The sequence below is a fragment of the Hippoglossus stenolepis genome, chromosome 17, assembly GCF_022539355.2.
Source record: "Hippoglossus stenolepis isolate QCI-W04-F060 chromosome 17, HSTE1.2, whole genome shotgun sequence".
In the NCBI taxonomy this organism is placed as follows: Eukaryota; Metazoa; Chordata; class Actinopteri; order Pleuronectiformes; family Pleuronectidae; genus Hippoglossus; species Hippoglossus stenolepis.
Genome location: NC_061499.1, coordinates 4,153,448 through 4,174,606, shown reverse-complemented (window position 1 = coordinate 4,174,606; position 21,159 = coordinate 4,153,448). Strand labels below are relative to the sequence as shown.

Sequence of the window (21,159 nt, the reverse complement as noted above, 5' to 3'; positions counted from 1 at the left end):
CCCTTTGACTGTCTGTTGCATTCAAGAATAATACTTCAGCCTGACATGTTTGTAGTTTTCCACACAATAGTGCAACAAATACACTTCTTTTATGCTGAACACACACAGTTTGCATGATAAGAGCCTGCAGCTAAGAATGTCTTTCATTGGCTTTGTGTTTTTCTCCCTGTGTAGCATGTGGCAAGGTTTTTGGAGCAGATGGGAAAGTTACAAAAAGACTAGAAAAGGTTGTCAAAAGAGAAATTAAATGTTTGCACTTGCTCTCCAGTCTGGACTTAATTTGTTAAGTTTATTTATTGTTGAAGTGGTTTTACATGAAGACAGTTGTATGTGAGCTACAGAGTGTCTCACTTATAATAAACGCCCCCCTCAGATTTTGTTACTTACAATTAAAGAATGAATCTAAAATCTCTAAACAGTTTGTAGGACTTTTACTCTGTAATATCTTCTTGCTGTGACCTCTGACCTCTCGTCCCCAAAGGTCGGCCTGCTGGACCTGGAGCTGAACCGCCTCACCAAGGCCCTGTTCCTGGCCCAGGTGGTTCTGTCAGTGGTCATGATCGCGCTGCAGGGGTTTGTGGGTCCTTGGTTCCGCAACCTCTTCCGATTCATCGTGCTTTTCTCTTACATCATCCCCATCAGGTACAAGTTCTCTTTCTTTGAGATGGAGCTGGATTTTCTTCTGTTTTTCTGTGAACACAAACAAAAAGTTAGGCTAGGCTGTAATGTTATTGGAAATGATTAAATGCAACAAATTCATTTGAAAATCTACTATTCCAGCTTTGGGATAAAAGTCGGCTGTCTTTGTTTTCAGTCTATTAAATTGTACAATGAGCTCTTTTATGTGAACATATTGTCAGAGGCAGCCTTAAGCATCTGGGGGCCCATTTCAAGAGCCATTGTGGGGGCCTACCTCCTATAAAACACATAAAAGAGAAGAAAAATGCAAAGGTTCAAGTTGGTTTGCGTTAATGACGACATGATTTCAGACTTAAATGCTCAACATAGCATTTAAAAAAAATAGAAATGTGTTTTCTGTTAAGTGTTAAAGCTTTTTTCTCTCCCCTCGTTCGCAGCTTGCGTGTGAATCTGGACATGGGAAAGTCGGCCTACGGCTGGATGATCATGAAAGACGAAAACATCCCCGGCACCGTCGTGAGGACCAGCACCATCCCTGAAGAACTGGGCCGACTGGTCTATCTGCTGACGGACAAGACGGGTAAGAGTCCAAACACAGTGAAGAAACATTCACGCAATATTGTTGGTTCTTAAATAAACTGTATAATTTATACAAATGACAAAACCACTTCAATGCTCCATCAGATGTTGCCCTTTTGTTGAGCATTCATTCACAACATGTTACTCTGTACAAAGTTTTATATAAAGACACATTATTATCTCACATTTAGATGCATAATAAGCATAATTCTGAAAAAAACAAACAAACAAAGGACTTCATTCTCCAGGTTCTATTTAGGCCTCTTTAAATATCACTTCACTATCAGGGCCTGATTCTCCAATAACAAATAGCTGCTCTTCACTAATGCTCGCCGGTGTGTCAGCGTGATAAACTCCTGTGGTGGCCCCGACATGCTTCTTTGTCTTACTTCACTGATCTGAGGTAGGAATAGATTAGCCATACAGCCAATTCATCCAGGTTGATAGTTAAAGCACATGGAAAGAAGAACAAACAATCAATCCATTAGAATTGGTTTAACCCCGTGGCTCTGATGTTTTTGGAAGTTAGATGCCCTCTAATCAGCTTTACGCTCTATCAGCACACATTCTGGCAACTGGCATCCATTAAACAAAAGCCATTGCCCTAATTTTCAACGTGTTCTTTTTTCATAGTGTCTAAACATTCACTCAGCCTTTATGGATGCGATGTTGTGTCTTGTCTGTTAATTACAGGGGACACGCAGTCCATACTGGTAATGAGATTAGGTCAGTGAGAAGGCAGTCGCACCACCCTGCAGGTCCCATGATGCATTGTGGCCAGTCCTCTGGGGACAAATGCTGGGCTTTCTGTGTGTGCATATGTGCCCGGGTGTGCTGCCAGAGATAAATGAGTATTTTTTTTTAATCTTTTACTATGAAGTAGTAGCAGTATTTTGAAAACAAATCGGATGTGAACAATATTAAACAGTCGATTTATTCAAAGAGTCTTTAAGAGGAACTGAAATAGTAATTTTCTCAATTTTACCAGCCAGTATTTACCGAGGCTTTACTTTTGATGGGTTTTAAATATAAAGCTGTAAATATTCCAACAGTAGAATACAGGTGTTGCCTTTTCTTCACTTTTTGATTTTGGTTTCTAAAGGATAAATAGTTTTTTTTCTGATTGCAGGAACTCTGACACAGAATGAAATGATCTTCAAGCGGCTGCACCTGGGAACAGTTTCCTACGGCACGGACACCATGGATGAGATACAGAGCCTGATAGTCCAGTCGTATGCACTGGTGAGTTGTCTCATGATCCAGTATAACAAGTGACAGGCTGCTTTCTGTGGTTGAAGCCCTCCTGCCACCACTTTCACCTCCACGGGGGGAATTAACTGATGAATATGACAGATCAGGTTCCTGTGCACCAGTCGGTAACTGGCAGGATTTACAGTCACAGGGAGGGAAATTAAACATTATTGTTAAGACACAAAATTAAACTACTAAACTGAACGCCCCTGAGTGCAGCAGGAGTCATCAAACAGTTAAAATGGGAAAACGGGAAAAAGGAAGGACATGGATTGAGAAATGAAAATACTATAATATAGTTTTTTGACATATATTTGACACATAGCAAAGAATAATCACATAACGAAAGCAGGGACACAGGATTAAAAACGCGAAAATGCATTTTTTCAATCCTTTAATAATACAAACTTAAATAAATCCGCATTAATAGTTCAAAATGTTGATCATCCAGCACATAAAACTGGATTCTACGCAGGAGCGGATCTGTTGAAATGAAAACATGCATGATCCATCACTCCCCTGTTTCCCCTGTTTGTTCCCGTCTCTCCCCGTAGATCAGTTAAATCAATTTTTATATTTAGCTAAGGACGAGTTTTCCAGGAAAAGAACCATATTGTTCATTCATCACGCAGCGTCCCCGAGCGGCTGCCTGTACTGTGAGTGTTTTCCTGACTGGGTGGCTCAGATCTGGTTGGAGTCTTGACAGAATGATATTGTTCGCTCTCGGCCAGCTCCGGAACAGCTGGTCGACACCGAAACCATCTGCCTCACACCCTGATGTGTGAGCTCAGCAAATTAAAAATGACTAGTCCCTTTTAATACTGCACAGACATACGCAGGTTTTTTCTGAATTGTACCGTCACGGGGAAATGTAAGATTAGAAGTTGGATATTGGAGCGAACCTTGAGGATTTATTTAGATATTTATATTTGATTTAAAGATGATTACTAAATTCATGTTTTAGTTGAAAATGTTCACTTTCCTCATATTGCTGCAGCTCCTCTTTTCAGCCACTGTCTGAAACACGTGTTTTTTAGCTCCTGTCCCTGTAAGACCCTCTTTTTGTATAATTTTACCTTCCTCTCCTCGTGGGTATGAACTAAATTTCTCTCCCAAAAATAACTTGACGATCTCTCTATAAATCGCTCTCCGTGAAGGTTGTCATCTTGTGTCCTCGCTGCGTTCTACATCGCCGTTCCTTCTCTGCCTGGCAGGATCTGAAGGTTAATCATAAGCCAAAATAAAATGCACCAGTAGAGCGCATCGCCCCGGTCAAATGCAGCTGGCACAGTGGGCAGTCTGCCCGCTCGCTGATCACCACCCAGTCAAATTGATGGTTGATGTCAAAACGGCGGAACACAGAAAAGGCCCTCGAACCAGATATGACACGATAAAGGTGGCGATGCAAAACTTCCACCTCGCTGCGTCGGAGTGAGTTTGGGTTAAGATCTGTAATAAATCTCGCTGCTTGTAGATTGTATACGTCCCAAATCCCGCTCCTTTCACTGCACTCAAGGTGTAGGTCGATATCTAGAGAACCCAGTGCTCACTCTCTTGATATTTCAGGTGACTTCCCAGACGTCCACCAGTGCCACCAGTGGCTCGACTCCTTCGAGAAAGACCCAGCAGTCCGGCCCGAAGGTCCGCAAGAGCGTCAGCAGTCGAGTCCACGAGGCTGTGAAGGCCATCGCCCTGTGCCACAATGTCACGCCCGTCTACGAGACGCACGCCAGCGTGAACGGAGAGCCTGAGTCCGCTGAGGCAGACCAGGACTTCAGTGATGATAACCGCACCTACCAAGCCTCCAGCCCCGATGAGGTAGATGTATGAGACACAGACTCGATTTTTGTGACGAATTTGTGGACTAAGATCTTCTTTTTTTGCCATCGATTTCTTGCTATAAAGTTCTTATCAAACCAGAAACGACCAGGATTTATGTGGAGCTCACATTTTTCCACGTGGGCTGTAAAATGTTGACCAACGATTTTAGCTTTTGCCTCGAATCAAATCTTGAGAAGAAACACGGAGGTTTATCAGGAGCAGACGCTGCCGCTTCCTCTCTGTCTTGGTGTTTTTATTGTTGATCCTAAATAACCCTGGTTTGTCATTATGCTCATTTCACGGGCACAATGTCAGAGGTCATGAATTCCTCGCGGAGGTGAACGTATTTAATCGTCCGTGTTTGCCTCTTGTTAATTCACTGCATCGGCTGAGGGGAAGAATTCAGCACAAAAGGTCTTTTATGACTGAGGGTCCCCAAGACTTTCTGTTTCTAACGGATCTAAAGAATCAATAAAGAAATCCAAGGAGAATGCTTATAATTGTAAGCTGTGGACAAAGGGATAGATTTTAATCAGCGAAAGTTTTTTTTTTTTTTTTTTTAAAAGATTGGTTAAATGTATATTGAAGGAGAGTCCAGCGTCTCATACACACCCAGTTCTATAGAGCGTTGACATGTTTATCACCCATTACGTGTGAGGCACCATGAAGCCCCGGTGGGAATTGCAGACTTTTTGTCAAACTCCAGCCAAGTGGAGCCGTCAAAACCAAAGATAAAAAGATGTTGAAAGATAAATCTGCGTTTTTTTTTTTCTCCATTTTGCCTGTCTGGGGTTGATGTATATATTTATTTATATCTCTGCTCGCCCGGCTCCATCTCTCCTCTCTCTCTCTCTCCATTGTCTCACACTGCTCGGATTGATCAATATTTAATTTTCTCCCCGAGACAATGAGAGGTGGAGGTCTGCGATTGTTGTCGAAGCGCTCCTCTTCCCTTCTACTATATTCTTTGTTGTTTCTCTCTCCTCTCATTTCCCTCCTCATCACTCGCTCTCCTCAGTCTAATCGACTGCTGCATCAGATCTTGGACACCGCGCCTCTGTCGGTGATCGTTTGCTTTGGCCCTGGCTCTCTCTCCTCAGCCTCTCTAATGTAATGAGCCGTCGTTAAGGAGATGAAGTGGGCCGGCCGCTGAGGTCAGAACAGGGGTCATCTGACAGCAGAGTCCTACTGTGACCTTTGACCCTCGTAATATCAGACGAGAGCGCTTCACTGTGGCGTTTAATGAGCGGGTGCTTCATCAAATCCAATTGGACAGAACCGGCTGCGTTCATGCATTGAAATCTGGACATTTTCCTGAAATTTTCCTTTTGATTTGGCTTTTTTATTTTACATTTTCACCAATTTCCCAGGGAATAATTCATGGATCTTGATGAAAAAACCAGGCACATTCAGGGGACTGATATTTATGAGTGTGTGAAATTTGGTGCAGATCCAAATAAAGATATGGTTCTAGTTAATTTGAATGTGGTTTCATAAGGGGACTGTGGTGGAATGAACTCTGCTCAGTGCCAATCAGAGCCGTCGGACTATAGACCGTTCCAGATATGTCACCATCAATCCCTGAGCTTCAAGCAGCAATGCAATACAAAGATTATAGTATCAGGTATAATGTTACCGCTTCAAAATCTACTGTAGAATGATGTTTAACTACAATTATTGAGTGTGTAGATTTTTATTATAACTGTTAAGGCTCCATTCTGACGAGCTCTAGCTGCTGTTTTTCAAGGCGGTGCTGCCGATGTGATTTACATGAACACTAGAACGCTGTGAACACAGTTGAAGTGATTGATTGTGTTGTTTAAGCCACTCGGACGTTGTCGTAAAGTAGTCCACTGCAGTCTTTTCTATTACGGCCGTGACACGTGATTCATGTGCAGCTTGTATCAAAGTTGACAAGGCTTTAAATAGTTTCAGTGGAGCTGATAAAGTAGATGAAAGAGCTCGGTTTAGGATCCTCAGCACATGCCGTGTGTGTGTGTGTCTGTGTGTCTGTGTGTGTGTGTGTGTGTACCTACGTACCTACGCACACCCACCAGGATAATGACACGCAGATGTGTGTTAAGTAAATATAGGCAGCCCTTTATGGAGCTCAAAGGGGGAGCGGGAGAAATGATAGGGTATTACCAGGAAGTTCCAATTTGTAGGTCAGAGTATAATAACAACCTTTGAGTGAGCAAATTGAAAATGAACCCATTGAGGATTGAGTCGTGTGCAGCTGAACGCTCACTTGGGGGCCGCAGTTCCTGCTGAGGAGAGAAGGAGGAAAGAGAAACAGAAAAACACTTTATCTGGAGCTGAATGAGACGAGCGCAGCAGCTCTGGAGATGTAACGAAACTCCCGCGTCTCGTGAAATCTGATTCAATCGGTTTATTGTATCACTACTTAGATCACAATACATGTTCTCTGTTTCATTCATCTTTTTGTTATTTGGAGGAGACTAATTTCTGCATCATTCATTAAGAAGTACACTTCATTTTTAGACGTTATTTTGTTTGTATTTTCTAAAACCAAACCACAAGAACTGTAATCTCTGTCGTTACAATGCTAAAGTGACTAAAATGGCATTTAGACGTTGTTCTAAAACTATTAAATATGTGTATAAGCTGTTGAGTCTCGTTTGAATCCATCAGCTACACATTGATGGTAGTTATAGATTTTTAGCCCTTTTTGTTAATATGAAATCAGAATCATATTTAAATCCACTAGATCCAGATTTCCACTCGAATCTGCAGCTTATTTCCCACATTCCTAGAAAAATGATTGAAAATGTCCAACCTGGAGTCAACATGTCCTAGTTTCTGGTCGTCTCCGGTCACGTGAGCCTTTAGTCTGTCTGTGTTCTTCAGGTGGCGCTGGTTCGGTGGACGGAGAGCGTCGGCCTGACCCTGGTCAACAGGGACCTGGCCTCGCTGCAGCTGAGGACTCCGTCAGGACAGATCCTCTCCTTCTACATCCTGCAGATCTTCCCCTTCACCTCGGAGAGTAAAAGGATGGGTATCATCCTCAGGGTGTGGACATTATGTATTATATTATTATGTGTGGATTTGTGTGTGGTCTTCGTAGTGACCATTTTGATCAGACCTCAGTATTGTCTGATTGTAATTTCATTTACCAAACCTTTTGTCCTTTGAATAAGGTTTTAATGGTTTTAACTGGTTTTAATGTTGATTTTATTTTTGACTTAATCGAACCCTGAAGCCGTGGAAGATAATTTAAACTACAAAATACTTTTTTAAGTCACATTACCAGTGGCTCAGAATTGACTCTCTTTCAAAAAGGCCACAGACGAATCTGTGCGACTGTTTAAATCATTAAATCAATGGGACAGGAAATGTTGTAAATTGTCATTTCTGATTTGATTTAGGAGGAGTCAACAGGAGACATCACGTTCTACATGAAGGGAGCTGATGTTGCCATGGCGAGCATCGTCCAGTATAACGACTGGTTGGAAGAAGAGGTAACGGCTCCACTTTGAAACCAGTCCGATTTTTTTAAGACTGGTTGATTTGTGGACATCCATTGTTGGTCGTGTTTTGTGTGATTTAATACGTCAGAAAACACGATGGAAAAGCAGCGCAGCAGAACAAACTCATTTAATAGCTTCACAATAAAAGGCACCGTGTTTGTTTTCCAGATGAATGCTTTTAATGTGAAGCAACAGCAGGAAGTGTTTGGTTTGCACGAGCAGTGACTTCACAGCTGCGAGGGGGGGGAGAGGGAGAGAACAGAAAATTATGAAAATTAATTCAGAAATGGAAACAGGAATCCCTCGAGCACATCGATACCCACGGGAGGAATCACGTGGAACTATGAGAACCACGACATAGACATAATCACACAATGTAAATACAGGGAATGGCCGTTGTGGAAATATGTATTTGCTGTTCATAATTCGTAATTTTGAATCAACATTTTTCTCACATAAAACGAGCCACTGCGGAGGAAGCTGTCAACAAAACAACAAAATATTTAACGTATCATAACATGGATAAGGTATAAATCAGTGAATAGACGTCCACCGCGTTGATGTTTGATTCAATAACCTCTTTTAATGAGGACATCCATCGAGGCGATCAACAGGCCGAGTCTGCACCAGTTTAGTGGTCGAAGGTCTTGTGCGCATATGTTCATAATTATATTGGCATTATTGAGTCATTTAGCACCGGGGGCGGCTTTTGATTTAATTAGTGACCTAGATAAAGTTGAGGTAATTACAGTTTGTCATATTCTCGAACAATGGCGCTAACGATGTGTGTTGGCTGTAATATCCCACTGTCAAATCAGCCGGCGCTGCGGTGACTCCGCTTGTCAATAACCAATCAACAGGACGGACTCGCCCCATCGGTGTTTCATATCAAAAATAAACCGCCATCCTTTTGTTTTACTGTGTCCTCTGAATCTCACCACGGGCTATGTTATTCAATATTGATTTCTTTTGGTGTTGGTAACAATATGCTGCTATTGACTTTACTGTACATGGTGTACTTATACAGCAGCTGCTCTGATGGAATACATGATTTGCCCTATATTTGATTTAAGTTTGTCTTGGGGGGAAAGGACATAATTAAACACACAAAAACATTTATTTTAAATAACCCAAATCCTCAGATTCAGTCAAGTGTTTCCAAAAGTGCTTGAAGTTGAACGTCTAACTTCCTCCTCTTGTCTCCATCAGTGTGGGAACATGGCCAGAGAAGGCCTGAGGACGCTGGTGGTGGCCAAGAAATCTCTTTCTGAGGAGCAGTATCAGGACTTTGAGGTATGGAAGGAACCCCGATGTACTTCCTGTTCTCTCTGTATTGTCCGACCGATTCTTTTGCACTAGTTGTGTCTCCACTTTTCTTTGTGCAGAATCGCTACAACCAGGCGAAGCTCAGCATCCACGACCGAAGTCTGAAGGTCGCAGCGGTGGTGGAGAGCCTGGAGAGGGAGATGGAGCTTCTGTGTCTGACGGGTGTGGAAGACCAGCTGCAGGCGGACGTCAGGCCCACGCTGGAGCTGCTCAGAAACGCTGGCATCAAGGTTAGCAAGGACGATAATAATGATGATGGAGAAAGACTGGGAAGGCCACTTCTTCTGTCCTGCATACTGATCTTGTTTCCTGCTTAGATCTGGATGTTGACAGGGGACAAGCTCGAGACGGCTACATGCATCGCCAAAAGCTCCCATTTGGTCTCCAGGAGCCAAGACATCCACGTCTTCAGACCAGTACGCAGCTTTACTTTTCTCTTTCCCTCTTTCCCTCGTGCCGGTTCTGGAGATACAGGAGACGAGGAGACCCGTTAATATTCTCGTGGCTAATTGTATTGTGTGGCCCTCGAGCAGATCTCGAGCAGAGGAGAGGCCCATCTGGAGCTCAACGCCTTCAGAAGGAAACATGACTGTGCTCTGGTCATCTCTGGGGACTCCTTAGAGGTGCTACAACACAACACAGCACACACAGCGACATTTCTCTGTGCAACAGATGATGCTAAGGATGCAGCCAAATAGGCGAGGAGAGAATAGAAAGCATTTCTCAGCCAAAACTAATACTTCAGAGTTCAATGAAAGCCTCTAGGAGCAAGTTAAGAAACAATTATTTCTTTTATAGGAGTTTACAGGAGTTTTAAGTTTGTGTTTAAAGGGAAACTGATCAGTTTTTTCATTTCTAATTACCTAGAATATGGTTTACAAGTCCAAGTGATCAATATATGTAGTAAGAAACTATGCAGATGCATCAGTAGCTCGTTCTTTCATGTAAACAATGTGTTTTGTGTCACTGCAGGTGTGTTTGAGTTATTACGAGCATGAGTTTGTGGAGCTGGCGTGTCAGTGTCCAGCCGTCGTCTGCTGCCGCTGCTCCCCGACCCAGAAAGCCCAGATCGTCCGGCTCCTCGCGCAGCACACGGCCAACAGGACCTGCGCCATAGGTGAGAGCTGATGATGGTTGTTGTCCTGGGAAATATGTGTGTGTGGATACAGCTCAGTCTACAAGGGAGGACATCATTAGACACTGTGTTAAAGAGTCCACTGGACAGATGAATGAATCAACGAATGTTTAGTCAGATGCTAAAAACTCCAGCTGTGTATTTAACACACATGCACAGACACACACATAATAAAACAACATGTACTGCACGTCTTATATTACTTTTATTACCTTCTTCATCCACAAGATGGCAGCCAAAGCTCAGTATGAAAAGCCATTAAACATACGTTGTAAAACCATGTGTAGCTTTTTTTAAATGTTGAATTTTTCTGTTTCCTAACAGGTGACGGAGGAAATGATGTGAGCATGATCCAGGCTGCACACTGTGGGATTGGGATTGAGGGAAAGGTAACCACTTCCCCAAACACACAAATGACCAAAGAGCCTTTTCAGTTTGACCTCAGATGTTTTCCTGGATTAGAACCTGTCACCTGATCCCGTCAGAGCAACTCTAATCTATTTTAAATACACATAATAAACCCTTAATACAAAGAAAGCCGTATTTAACAGCCACAAACTGTCCACACTTCCTTTTAAAACTCAATTTACACCTTTTATTCTGTTGTTTTTACAAGGTGGCGCTGTTATAACCAGTCAGAAGCAGCATGTCACTCCACTTGTTGTTTCTCCCAACAGGAAGGAAAACAAGCGTCTCTGGCCGCTGACTTCTCCATCACTCAGTTCAAGCACATCGGCCGCCTGCTCATGGTTCACGGCAGGAACAGCTACAAGCGTTCTGCGGCGCTGGGTCAGTTTGTCATGCACAGAGGGATGATCATCTCCGCCATGCAGGTACAGGAAGCATCACCACACAGAGTTATATTATTGATTTATCTCTAATACTTCTTAAGTCGTACTTGTTTGATGTTTTGTTCTTGATATCTGATCTTGATTAAGTGTCTTTTTGTACTTTTTGCAATGTGGTGACGCTAAACACATTTTTTCCACATTGTGTAATTTTCCTAACCCACAAACTTTATGACATTATTTTTATGTTTTCTGTCCTCAGGCCGTTTTCTCCTCAGTATTCTTCTTTGCCTCCGTGCCCTTGTACCAGGGCTTCCTCATGGTTGGGTAGGTGCCTTTTGCCAAAAATCACTTAAACTTGTGTCCTAGTATTGTCACAGTGACACAACCCCTGATATGTGAGGATCCCTCTCCACAGGTATGCCACTATTTACACCATGTTCCCGGTGTTCTCTCTGGTTCTGGACCAGGATGTGAAGCCGGAGATGGCTCTGCTCTACCCGGAGCTTTACAAAGACCTCACCAAGGTAAAATAACCTTCTCAAACTCTTTTATCCTCATTTCCTTCCTCAGTAAAATGTGAAATTACAGTTGTTTGTGTTTCTCTCTTTCAGGGGCGTTCGTTGTCGTTCAAGACTTTCCTCATCTGGGTTTTGATCAGCGTTTATCAGGGTAAGGTGCACACACTCTGAATTACACTGTAATGCGGTTACATCATGACTCTGTCTTTAAGGCACAGCCACTCTGTCTTGGCCGACTGTCAGAGAAACTCCTCATCCACCATCTCATCATTTCTCCTGTGTCTAATGCCGCGGTCCCTGGGCCTCTCAGAACTCTCAGATAGTCCGTTTCTCAGTATCTTAGGTTTCCACCCAGCATCCACTTTTACATGCAGGCTTTTGTCCGTCCAGTAAATCGATATTTCTGTAATCGCTAAGCCATGCAGCGTGTGAGAAAGATCTATGTTCCTGCTGGAGCGTGACTTCCTGACAGCTCGAGGTTTTTAATTAAAGGCCAATACCAGGTCTGTTGGGGGGGGGGGAAACTGTGTGGACGATATGAGAGGACAACAGACACAGGAGGGAAATATTAGGGCCCCAATCTCAACCTAATTTATTACAGCGTTTGACTCGCTGGAATGCGCTGTAGAGAAACTGTGTGTGAGAGTAATTATGTGATCACTTATGGGCCATTAAGCTCAATTTATGTAGTTTAATGTTAAAATGAAAAGCTGCCAAGATACAGTCGGCACCAAGAGATGAGTGAGCGACTGGACATTTAAAGACTGAAACACACTGAGCTGCTTCTCCTCTCACAGAAGATGATATCAGACCTGAGCTCCAGACACACAATCCTTCACTCCGTGTCTCCGTCAAACAGGCCGACTCAAATGTTCAGAGTGGAACTGATTGGAACCAAATTGTATAAAGGAAGTTTGTGGGATTTCTCAGAAGCTACTTGAGTGAAGGCCAAGGACGATAACCAGCAAAACTCAACTGTCAGAATAGAGTATTTTGAAGAAGAGTGTGTAATTTACAAAGAAAAAACTGGATGTAGTGAATATAAATGTGGTTTTATTGCATTTATGAGGGTTGAACAGATAAAAACACCAACTAGAGCGGCACAATCCCCACAATTCTAGTTCCTTGGATTAAAAAATAAATGTGTAAATGCATCAAGTTGTATAATCCCATAAATCTCAATATCATAAACATTTAAAAATCCATATATCCTGAAAACGAACAAAATTAGCCTTATTTTGAAACGTTGAGGAAATGTAATAAACATTTCTTGGATCCAAACCAAAATGTTCCGGGTTCTTCCCCGGCCCAGGCTCCACTCCTCCGATGAGTTTGGCACAAATCGGTTCAGTAATTCTGTTTAATCCTGCCGACAAATAAAGGAACAAACAAACAGACATGGATGAAATCACGACCTTGGCGTCGGTAACACTTTGGTGCACAGCCATCAGGACAAAGATCCTGAAAATACTGGAACACGACCTGTGAACATTGATCTAAATCAGACATTTCCACTGTCTAAATGTGTTTCCTTTGGCGCCATCAGGTGGCATCCTCATGTATGGCGCTCTGGTGCTGTTCGAGTCGGAGTTCGTGCACGTGGTCGCCATCTCCTTCACGGCGCTCATCCTGACGGAGCTGCTGATGGTGGCGCTCACCATTCGAACGTGGCACTGGCTCATGGTCGTGGCCGAGTTCTCCAGTCTCGGCTGTTACCTCGCGTCCCTCGCCTTCCTCAACGAGTACTTCGGTGAGTACTGAGTACTTCTCCCGGTGTTTGTACTGAGTACTTCTCCCGGTGTTTGTGTTTCTTCTCGTTGCTTATTTCGACCAAACAATCGCCCGAAACCCAAAGAAATTTGTTTTACTATCGTGATAAAGAAAAAGAAGCTGAAACTATGAAATATACTTTTTATTTTAATTTGACCGAATCATGAAAACATTGCATATTTCATAGTTTCAGACTTAATCTCGTATTTTACTTCCGACTGATCTTCCTGTGCAGTGGAAGGAAATCGTTTTGTTAAGTTCAGAATTAAACGCACTGAGCACTTCCTGGCGCCTCAGTCCCCCCCCCCTCAGCTTCCTGTTACCTGTGACGTGATGATGTCAGCAGTTCAGCCTCCAGCTCTTCTGTTGCTGCTCTCCTTCCTCCTCCTCTGCCCCCGTGTTCCTCTGTTCACTGCTGATGTGTCACTCACTGTTTCTGCTGCACTTCTCTTGCTTCTGTATGTCGCTAACAGGCATAGGCAGGGTTTCCTTTGGAGCTTTTCTTGGTAGGTGCGCAAGCCTGTAAATTAAATTCACCCCCTGATCCATCTGTCTGTCGTGGTTTGACTTCATGTGTCATCACAGTTTTTTTTTCAGTTTTTAAAGTCACACGCACTGCTCGTCTGTGTTGTCTCCTGTTAGTTGTGTCATCTCATTTTTGTGCCGTGATAAAAACACAAACTTCAACACATCCTGAATGTTCATGTGTTTTTTATTATCTCTTGTAATCGAAGCTGTTTTCAGACATGAACTCTGGCAAATAAAAATTGGGTCCGGACATTTTCCAGGATTGTCCAGAACAACAGAAAAACGCTCCGGAGTGTTGGGGTGGAGATGGCGTAGAAATTCAGTTTTAGAAATCACCGGCTTTTGATCCTGAAAAGTTGGTGTTTCGCTTCTGTAGAGTCGTAGAAACGTCATCAAGCGCTCTAGGGGAATTTTCCTGGACATTTTCCGGCTGTATTCTCAAACGTGCTCATATTTTCGGGGACGTCACTGTCACAAACAGCCAGTGCTTCGTCTGAAAGCAGCTTCAGGGATGAAACTACAATCCTGCGACATGTGTCACTGAGCGATCGTGTCTGTCTCTCTCTCTCTTCTTCTTCTTCCAGACTTGTCGTTCATCACCACTTGGCCTTTCCTGTGGAAGGTGTCTGCCATCACGCTGGTCAGCTGTCTTCCTCTCTACATCATCAAGTACCTGAAGCGCAAGTTTTCACCGCCAAGCTACTCCAAGCTCTCCTCATGAGGCCAACTGGGATCAACTGGGATCAACTGGGATCAGCTGCGTTCCTGTTGCAGTTCAGTGCTTCCCCAAGCTTTCTATCTCCAGCACTTTGTTTTAACACTCGCGGATCCTCAGTGGGGGACGTGTGACCCGAGGTGGTCGAGGAACCACTGGAACTTGCTCTTTTGGATTTTCTTTCTTACCTGAGACGTGGGACTACTTGAAAAGTTGGAGCACATGATTAAAGAGGACAGGAGGAAGGAGTTTTGCCACAGAAGAGATGTTGAATCACTTAAAAGGCCTGAATCACTCGACCCGTTATGGACAAAGAGGGTCAACCTGCCTTCCTTTTGTTTTAAAGCATTTCAAATAAAATCAGCTTCAAGTGTCACTTCAAACACTTCGGATGCATTACCAAGGATGTTTGACTTTTTATACGTGGCGTTCGGATTTTTTTAAGTATTATTTTTTACTATGATTGCAGTTGTTTGCCTGCATCTTTGAACAATGTCGAGTTGCTGTATAAGGGGACGAAAGGTTTTCCTGTGTATCTGTAAATAGCTTTTGATTACCACTGCCGTCGATGTAAAGCTCGCTGCGTTGAATCTTCACCAACCAAATACGATCATTAAGAGAAACCGCTGAGCGTTTGTCCCGGGTATCAACCTCCCGGGCGCCAAACGGCGTTTTCTGTGCATTCGCTGCTGTTGTCGTAAAAAGACGCCGAACGACCTCGTCGGGCTCTCACCTCTGCAGAACACAACCAGCACACTCCAAAGCAACATTAAGCGTTGTGTCGTCTGCGTATCCGGGCCTTGATGTCGTCTGTCGCTGGCCACCACTCCGACGCGGCCGCTCGCTCTGTGCCTCATTATATGTCGACGTGCTGAAGCCACATTTCACAGCACCGGGTGTCAAACAATCAGACTTTTGGTCCGTGTTTGTTTTTATCTGCTGATTCAGCAACGAACTCGCTGCTCTTCTCTGACGTGTGTTTCTTCTGAGGGTCAAGTTAAAGTCACAAGAAGGAGCCTGAAACACTGATGGCTGGATATTTTTAGGCCTTTATTGCTAATACGAGCCCCCCCCCCCCTCCTCCTGGGCGTCTGTGTGACTTTGTTCGGCCGTCGACATTCAGGGGGAATGAGTTTTATCATTCACTCCATGTTCTCTGAAGCACAGCAGGGAAAACCAGCTGGGAGAGAGTTTCAATGTGACGTGTTTCCTGTTTGTAGTTCAGTCAGGTTGTCTTTTGTTTCCCTGAATCCTTATTTGAGTTGAACTCGGGCGGATCATTCCTAAACATAGTCACTGTAACATGAAGCTCTACAAAAGAGACAAAAGACAAAAAGCGGACGTGGTTATTAAAGAATGAGTCGCTCACTTTAATACAACTTGACTTTAGATTTTTACGAGAAGAAATTCCACGTGTTCACTCCTGCTCTGTGTGTTTTTGTCGACATGTTGTTGCGTGTATGTCGTTGTACAAACTTTTCTTTCACGTGAACTTGCTTTTCATGTCCCGCACTCCGATTTCTAACAGTGTCTGTTATTTATAATGTTGTTATTGATTAAAGGGTAATTAAAAAATGAAGCTACAGATTTGAAATGGTTTTCACTTCCTGTTTCCTCACTCTTGAAAGTCTTCACACGGCCACTAGGTGGAGGGAGAGACCAGATACTCCGGGTTTAGTGGATGAGAAAACATGAAGTTTACTGCAGAGTACAACAAACGTGTGTCTCCTCATGTGTACACTGCGTCTTTGTGCATCATCAGCCTCTAAATGTTTTTTCCCCTCAAGATCCCTGAATTATTCTGTGAGAAATCAAGGAAATTGTTGAAAAACGCCCGATGTAGCAACGTTAAAGACAGGAAAACAACCTGGATCTGCCCAGATTCAACATCAGTAGTTCCCCGGCTCACACCACATCCTCCCACCACGTTCCAGTTGTTGCTGCACAATCCTGCAAAATAATAATAAATAACTACCAATCAAACAGACACAAACATGGCGAAGGCAAGTTCTCATTGCTGTGGACTGAAATGTGAAAGATGCAAGTAAAGAGTTAATTTGAGAAAGTAAAACAACAGAAGTTTAATATTAATTTTTTATACTTTTATTTAAGCCATATGATGAGAAATCTCTTTTTCAAGCACGTGGAGCCAGAATAAGATTCACAACGTTAACAATGTGTTACAGACAAATTGCACGAGACCGACAACACACACAAAAATGACTTGTTCACATTTATAACTGTCTCTTAACTGTTTAAATCAAACTGTTCATTATTTGAGTTACACATTCTATAAAGAAGCCTCAGCTGTTTGTAGAGAGAACCACAGTTCAGAGAATCATTTCTTTAAATAAGCACATAGTGATAGTAATTACAGGTTGTGTCTTCAAATGTAAGCAGTGCAGAGGATACTGTAAAAAACACACAACATCTTTTACTATGTAATCTAACGCAAGCAAACGCACAATGTGTTATCAATCTCTCCCCTCGGAGCAGGAAGTCGTTTGTGACCCAGTGATGAATGTGATGGTCCGATGGCTCCAACATGTTAAGAGATGTTCTCTCTCTCTCTCTCTCTCTCTCTCTCTCTCTCTCTGCTCCTTTTCACTGTGGAGAAGAGATGAACCACTGGTTGTATTTAACTGTTCCTCCACTGCGTCTGTGTCTGTGGAAGATCTGCTGTGTTTTCCACGACCGCAGCAGCAGCAGTGATGGAGCGGATCATGTTCACGTGACTGATGAGTTATTGTGCAAACACAGAAAACTTTGTCTTGGTCGGAACTTTTGTTTTTTCATGTTGAGCTCGAACATTTATTTATGTTGTTTTGATTATTTAAACTTAATCAGTCCAGGATTTCAAGCAAAAGTGATTAATTTAAAATAGGAGAAACTTAAAATAGTAAGAATTCAACAAAATAAGAGAGATTAATTAACCTTTTATAAAAGTTTTAATGGTTTATAAAGGACTTACAATCTAATACAGGTTCAGCACATTTCACATCTTCGGATTCTATAATTTAGCAGTTTGCCACACGGGTCAAAAATATTAACTAACATTAAAAGATAAATAAATATTAACCAGAACAAATTTATTAGAGGATGTCAATACATAAATGATTATAATTATAATATAATAATATCCAGTCCATCTAGAAGCTGCAGTGTTATAAAGAACTATTATAAATTAAATGGATGAGACTGGATCATTTGTATCAGTCTGCACAGCAGCTGGTTGTTGTTGAGTGTGTGATTGTGTTTTTATTCAGTTGTACTTGTGATTGTGTGTTCAGGAGACACTTAAAGAAAGAGTATGAAGGCTACACTTGTTTGGCTCAGTACTAGTGAGACATCTAGTGGCGTTGAATAGCAAACATCCACAGAACTAAGAGATAAGATGAACTTAATGATTTCATGTAGCCTCTGTTTCAATTTACACATTCTTCACATTATTCAGATCTACAATATTGTCTTCACACTGATGACGCTGCATCAGGATCAGTTAGAGGTTCAGTGTCTTTGCTCGAGGACACTTCAGCACTCTGGAGAGGAGCTGGGGATCGAACCAGGACCTTTAATTTCATGGCCTAAAGCCCCACGAACTCTGACCTCCAGACACAAAGATCAATGAAAAGTACAGATCTTATATCTCATTCACATTCTCTGTTTTCAGATAAATCCACACATATGCAGCCCATCAGTGATTTAACCGTGCAGAGTCCGGTCCAGAGGTTAATAAACAACTTCTCTTCCCGTCGTCCGTAACTTAATTTGAAGCATAAAAGCAAAACACCTCTCGACCAAACTGGATTTGATCGGAGCCGTAAGTGGGATGCAAAACACTTACGCAGCAGAAATGTTCAGATGCAGGGAGCATTTTGTCAAATTAGTACATTTTTTTCACATTTTCTTCGGCTTTTTTATATATATATGTGTCTTCTGGAGGGAGACCTACCATTATGCCATTATGCTATCTTGTTACTAAGCGGCTAAGTGGCTTCTGCAGCCATATTCCATCTGACTGGGCTTGTTATAAAATTCCACAGCACCCTGTTTGAATTAAGAAACATCGACCCGCAGAGATTAGGTTACCGGTAATGATATTCCCCGACTGGCTCGACGAGGGAGGAGAGGTTAGAAATCTTAAGGACGACGAGACAGCTCCTCCGTCCTCAAGGAAAAATCTTTCCAACATTTCATTATTTATTCATACGCAAAATACACAACAACTCAATCTATGGATTAAAGCTCATAGAGACGTGTTTCTGTATTTAAATAAATGCCACAAAACGTATTTGGACTTGAGGATCTTTTTGAACGCATCACAGGAGAGAACCTGTAGATCCTCGTCTTTAATTTGAGTAGTTTCCACAAAACCACTCTCTGATTTCTTTAATAAATATAGTTATAATAAATTTGTTTGCTGTTAGTTTGCAGAATAGTTTGTAGTTTGATTTCACTGCATATTAGAGGTTGCGCTGTTTTTTAAAAAATTTATCTCATGCAAACAATTCACATTTCAGGATACTTTACTTTACAATACTTTCCAATTTCATATCTGCGTAAGAGACAGAATCAAGCTGCCCCATGTTTCACACACTCTTAGATATCGGTTCCCAAAACATTTGCCTGATTTGAACGATTCCCCGTGGAGTCAGTGTCCCATCCTGTGATGTCAAAGAAAGTAATAAAGAATTTATTGGATCCACAGGAATATTAACCAGCCTCTTTTCTAAACCCACGTCCTTCCACCAAGTGTTGTGAGAACCTCTGTGGTGGAGGAATACATAACAACGTCCCCAGTGTTTGTCATCTATTTTGTTCTTATCACTAATATAAACGAGTTCTTTCAACCTGATTGATGAAGTAATCATGACTCTTTGTGTTGAGGATGTTTTTTTTGAAGATTAGAGTGACGTGGACAGAAAACTTCCCGGTGTCACCGGGCCACTTCCCAGCTGTGCCTCTGTGTGTGTACTACAGTCCACGGTGAACACACTTCCCTGCTCTCACACTGGCTCCATTCTGGATTTATGTAAACGACCTTGGGCACGTGGAGCCTGTGCAGCCACGACCAACGGCTCCGAGACAGTGCAGCGCTGTGTGGGCCCCCGGGGAGCTGTTGCTCGGTGTCATGCCGGAGCTCCACGCCGGCTCTGGGAGAGAAAATGAACCTCCTGGCCTCGTGTGAAAAACGCTCCCCCGGCTCTGGAGACTCCTCCCCCGGCCGCAGCCAAGCAACGGGCCCTCACAACAGGAAACAGAGCAGGGGATTCCGTCACAGCACCGGAGCAAAAAGGAGAACATTGATGGGAGACAGGAAGTCTGACTGTAAGAGCAGGCGGGAAGGCGGTGGGGTGTGGCAGTGTGTGGCAGTGTGTGCTTGTAGGGAGGGGGGGGGCTCCTCCAACAGGCCGAATAACCACAAAACAACCAACAAACCCCAACACACAAAAAATCCTATTTACTCCGTCAAAACCTCAAAGTGACCAAAATAATAAACCACTGGGTTGTTCCTGCAGTGACTCATCGGGACAAAAGACGCTTCATTCGTGTGACATGATATTTCACCGCCGGCACATTTCACCTGTTCTCAGGTGTCTCATTTCTGTGAACTCGGCCAAACCCTTCGGAGGTTTTTCTCGCTGGTAGCAGATCGCTCAGGTTTGGTCTGGACTCAGTTTGTGGTTCACTGAGGCTATTTTTAATTCTTCCATTTCTCCGTATCGAGAGACACCCAATAAAACACCAGTTCTGAGAGCACACATGTCAGGGAGGCTCCAGAAACACAACGAAGCGCAGTCAACTTTTTCGTCCAGTTCATTTTTCCAAAACAAACAGGTGATTCAGCAGCGGCAGCGCCAGAGTGTTGGTGCCGGTTGTTTCTCGGTGTGTGAACAACTTGCGCCCGGCGTTCCAATGTTCCGTCGTGTTTTTGTTCAGACACAAATAAAGCCAGGCTCCGGATTCCGAGGGGTTCGAGCTGTGGAAAGAAGCGCGAGTCGAGGCCTTTTCCACCTCGCTGCCGCCAAACCACGTCATACCGGGCAGAGAATTTCACCGTCCCCTACGTGGCCACATGGCAGATGACAGATTGTGTGGGTTTGTGACAGCGGCAGTCACCCCCCACCCCCACCCCAGAAACTGTACCCCTCCCAGACTGAAAACGATGATGCACCAGGCAAAACTTTGGGAAACGCAGTTGGGCATCGCTCCCGGCAACGGGGATCTCGTTGAGGCGCGGGGGTCAAATCGTTTGTAAATGTTTCCCGATGAGCTGCGGTCTGATTCAATTTGCCGTCGGCCAGAGAGATGGCACCACGACGTTGTTGTGTGTTCGTTGCGTTGCTTTGTGTTTGTGTTGTCCTCACCAAGCTGCAGCGTTAGCTCACAGCGAAGGTCACACATTGGCACAAGGCGGAGAGTCTCACTGTAAACACACTCTGACTTCAGGGATTGAAACATAATGTCACATGTGAGACATCTTGAATCTTTTAGCTAAATAAATGCTGCTGGGCCCGAAAAGTAAAAGTGTGCCACAGGCTCTGATCACTTCTTCCCTAGTTACGAGATTTTCCTGTGGGATTAAAGTGACAACTCT

At 43.3% G+C, this 21,159-nt stretch overlaps 1 protein-coding gene across 3 annotated transcripts in view; it reads left to right on the top strand.

Annotated features, from left to right (window-relative positions):
- atp9b (ATPase phospholipid transporting 9B) overlaps nucleotides 1-16,155 on the top strand; it is a 32,634-nt gene extending 16,479 nt beyond the window's left edge. For 2 of the 3 annotated variants that reach the window (XM_035182802.2, XM_035182804.2), the window contains exons 12-30: nucleotides 482-642; nucleotides 1,077-1,219; nucleotides 2,348-2,460; nucleotides 4,036-4,287; nucleotides 7,159-7,320; nucleotides 7,677-7,769; nucleotides 8,988-9,071; nucleotides 9,164-9,334; nucleotides 9,422-9,520; nucleotides 9,638-9,727; nucleotides 10,077-10,221; nucleotides 10,564-10,628; nucleotides 10,917-11,072; nucleotides 11,290-11,354; nucleotides 11,446-11,554; nucleotides 11,642-11,699; nucleotides 13,095-13,298; nucleotides 13,792-13,824; nucleotides 14,431-16,155. In XM_035182802.2, the coding sequence (XP_035038693.1) occupies nucleotides 482-642; nucleotides 1,077-1,219; nucleotides 2,348-2,460; nucleotides 4,036-4,287; nucleotides 7,159-7,320; nucleotides 7,677-7,769; nucleotides 8,988-9,071; nucleotides 9,164-9,334; nucleotides 9,422-9,520; nucleotides 9,638-9,727; nucleotides 10,077-10,221; nucleotides 10,564-10,628; nucleotides 10,917-11,072; nucleotides 11,290-11,354; nucleotides 11,446-11,554; nucleotides 11,642-11,699; nucleotides 13,095-13,298; nucleotides 13,792-13,824; nucleotides 14,431-14,567 (2,340 nt within the window). In that variant the 3' untranslated portion in view covers nucleotides 14,568-16,155. The remainder of the gene's footprint in view (nucleotides 1-481; nucleotides 643-1,076; nucleotides 1,220-2,347; nucleotides 2,461-4,035; nucleotides 4,288-7,158; nucleotides 7,321-7,676; nucleotides 7,770-8,987; nucleotides 9,072-9,163; nucleotides 9,335-9,421; nucleotides 9,521-9,637; nucleotides 9,728-10,076; nucleotides 10,222-10,563; nucleotides 10,629-10,916; nucleotides 11,073-11,289; nucleotides 11,355-11,445; nucleotides 11,555-11,641; nucleotides 11,700-13,094; nucleotides 13,299-13,791; nucleotides 13,825-14,430) is intronic. The other variant, XM_035182803.2, reaches the window with a different exon arrangement.
- The last annotated feature ends 5,004 nt before the right edge of the window (nucleotides 16,156-21,159 follow it).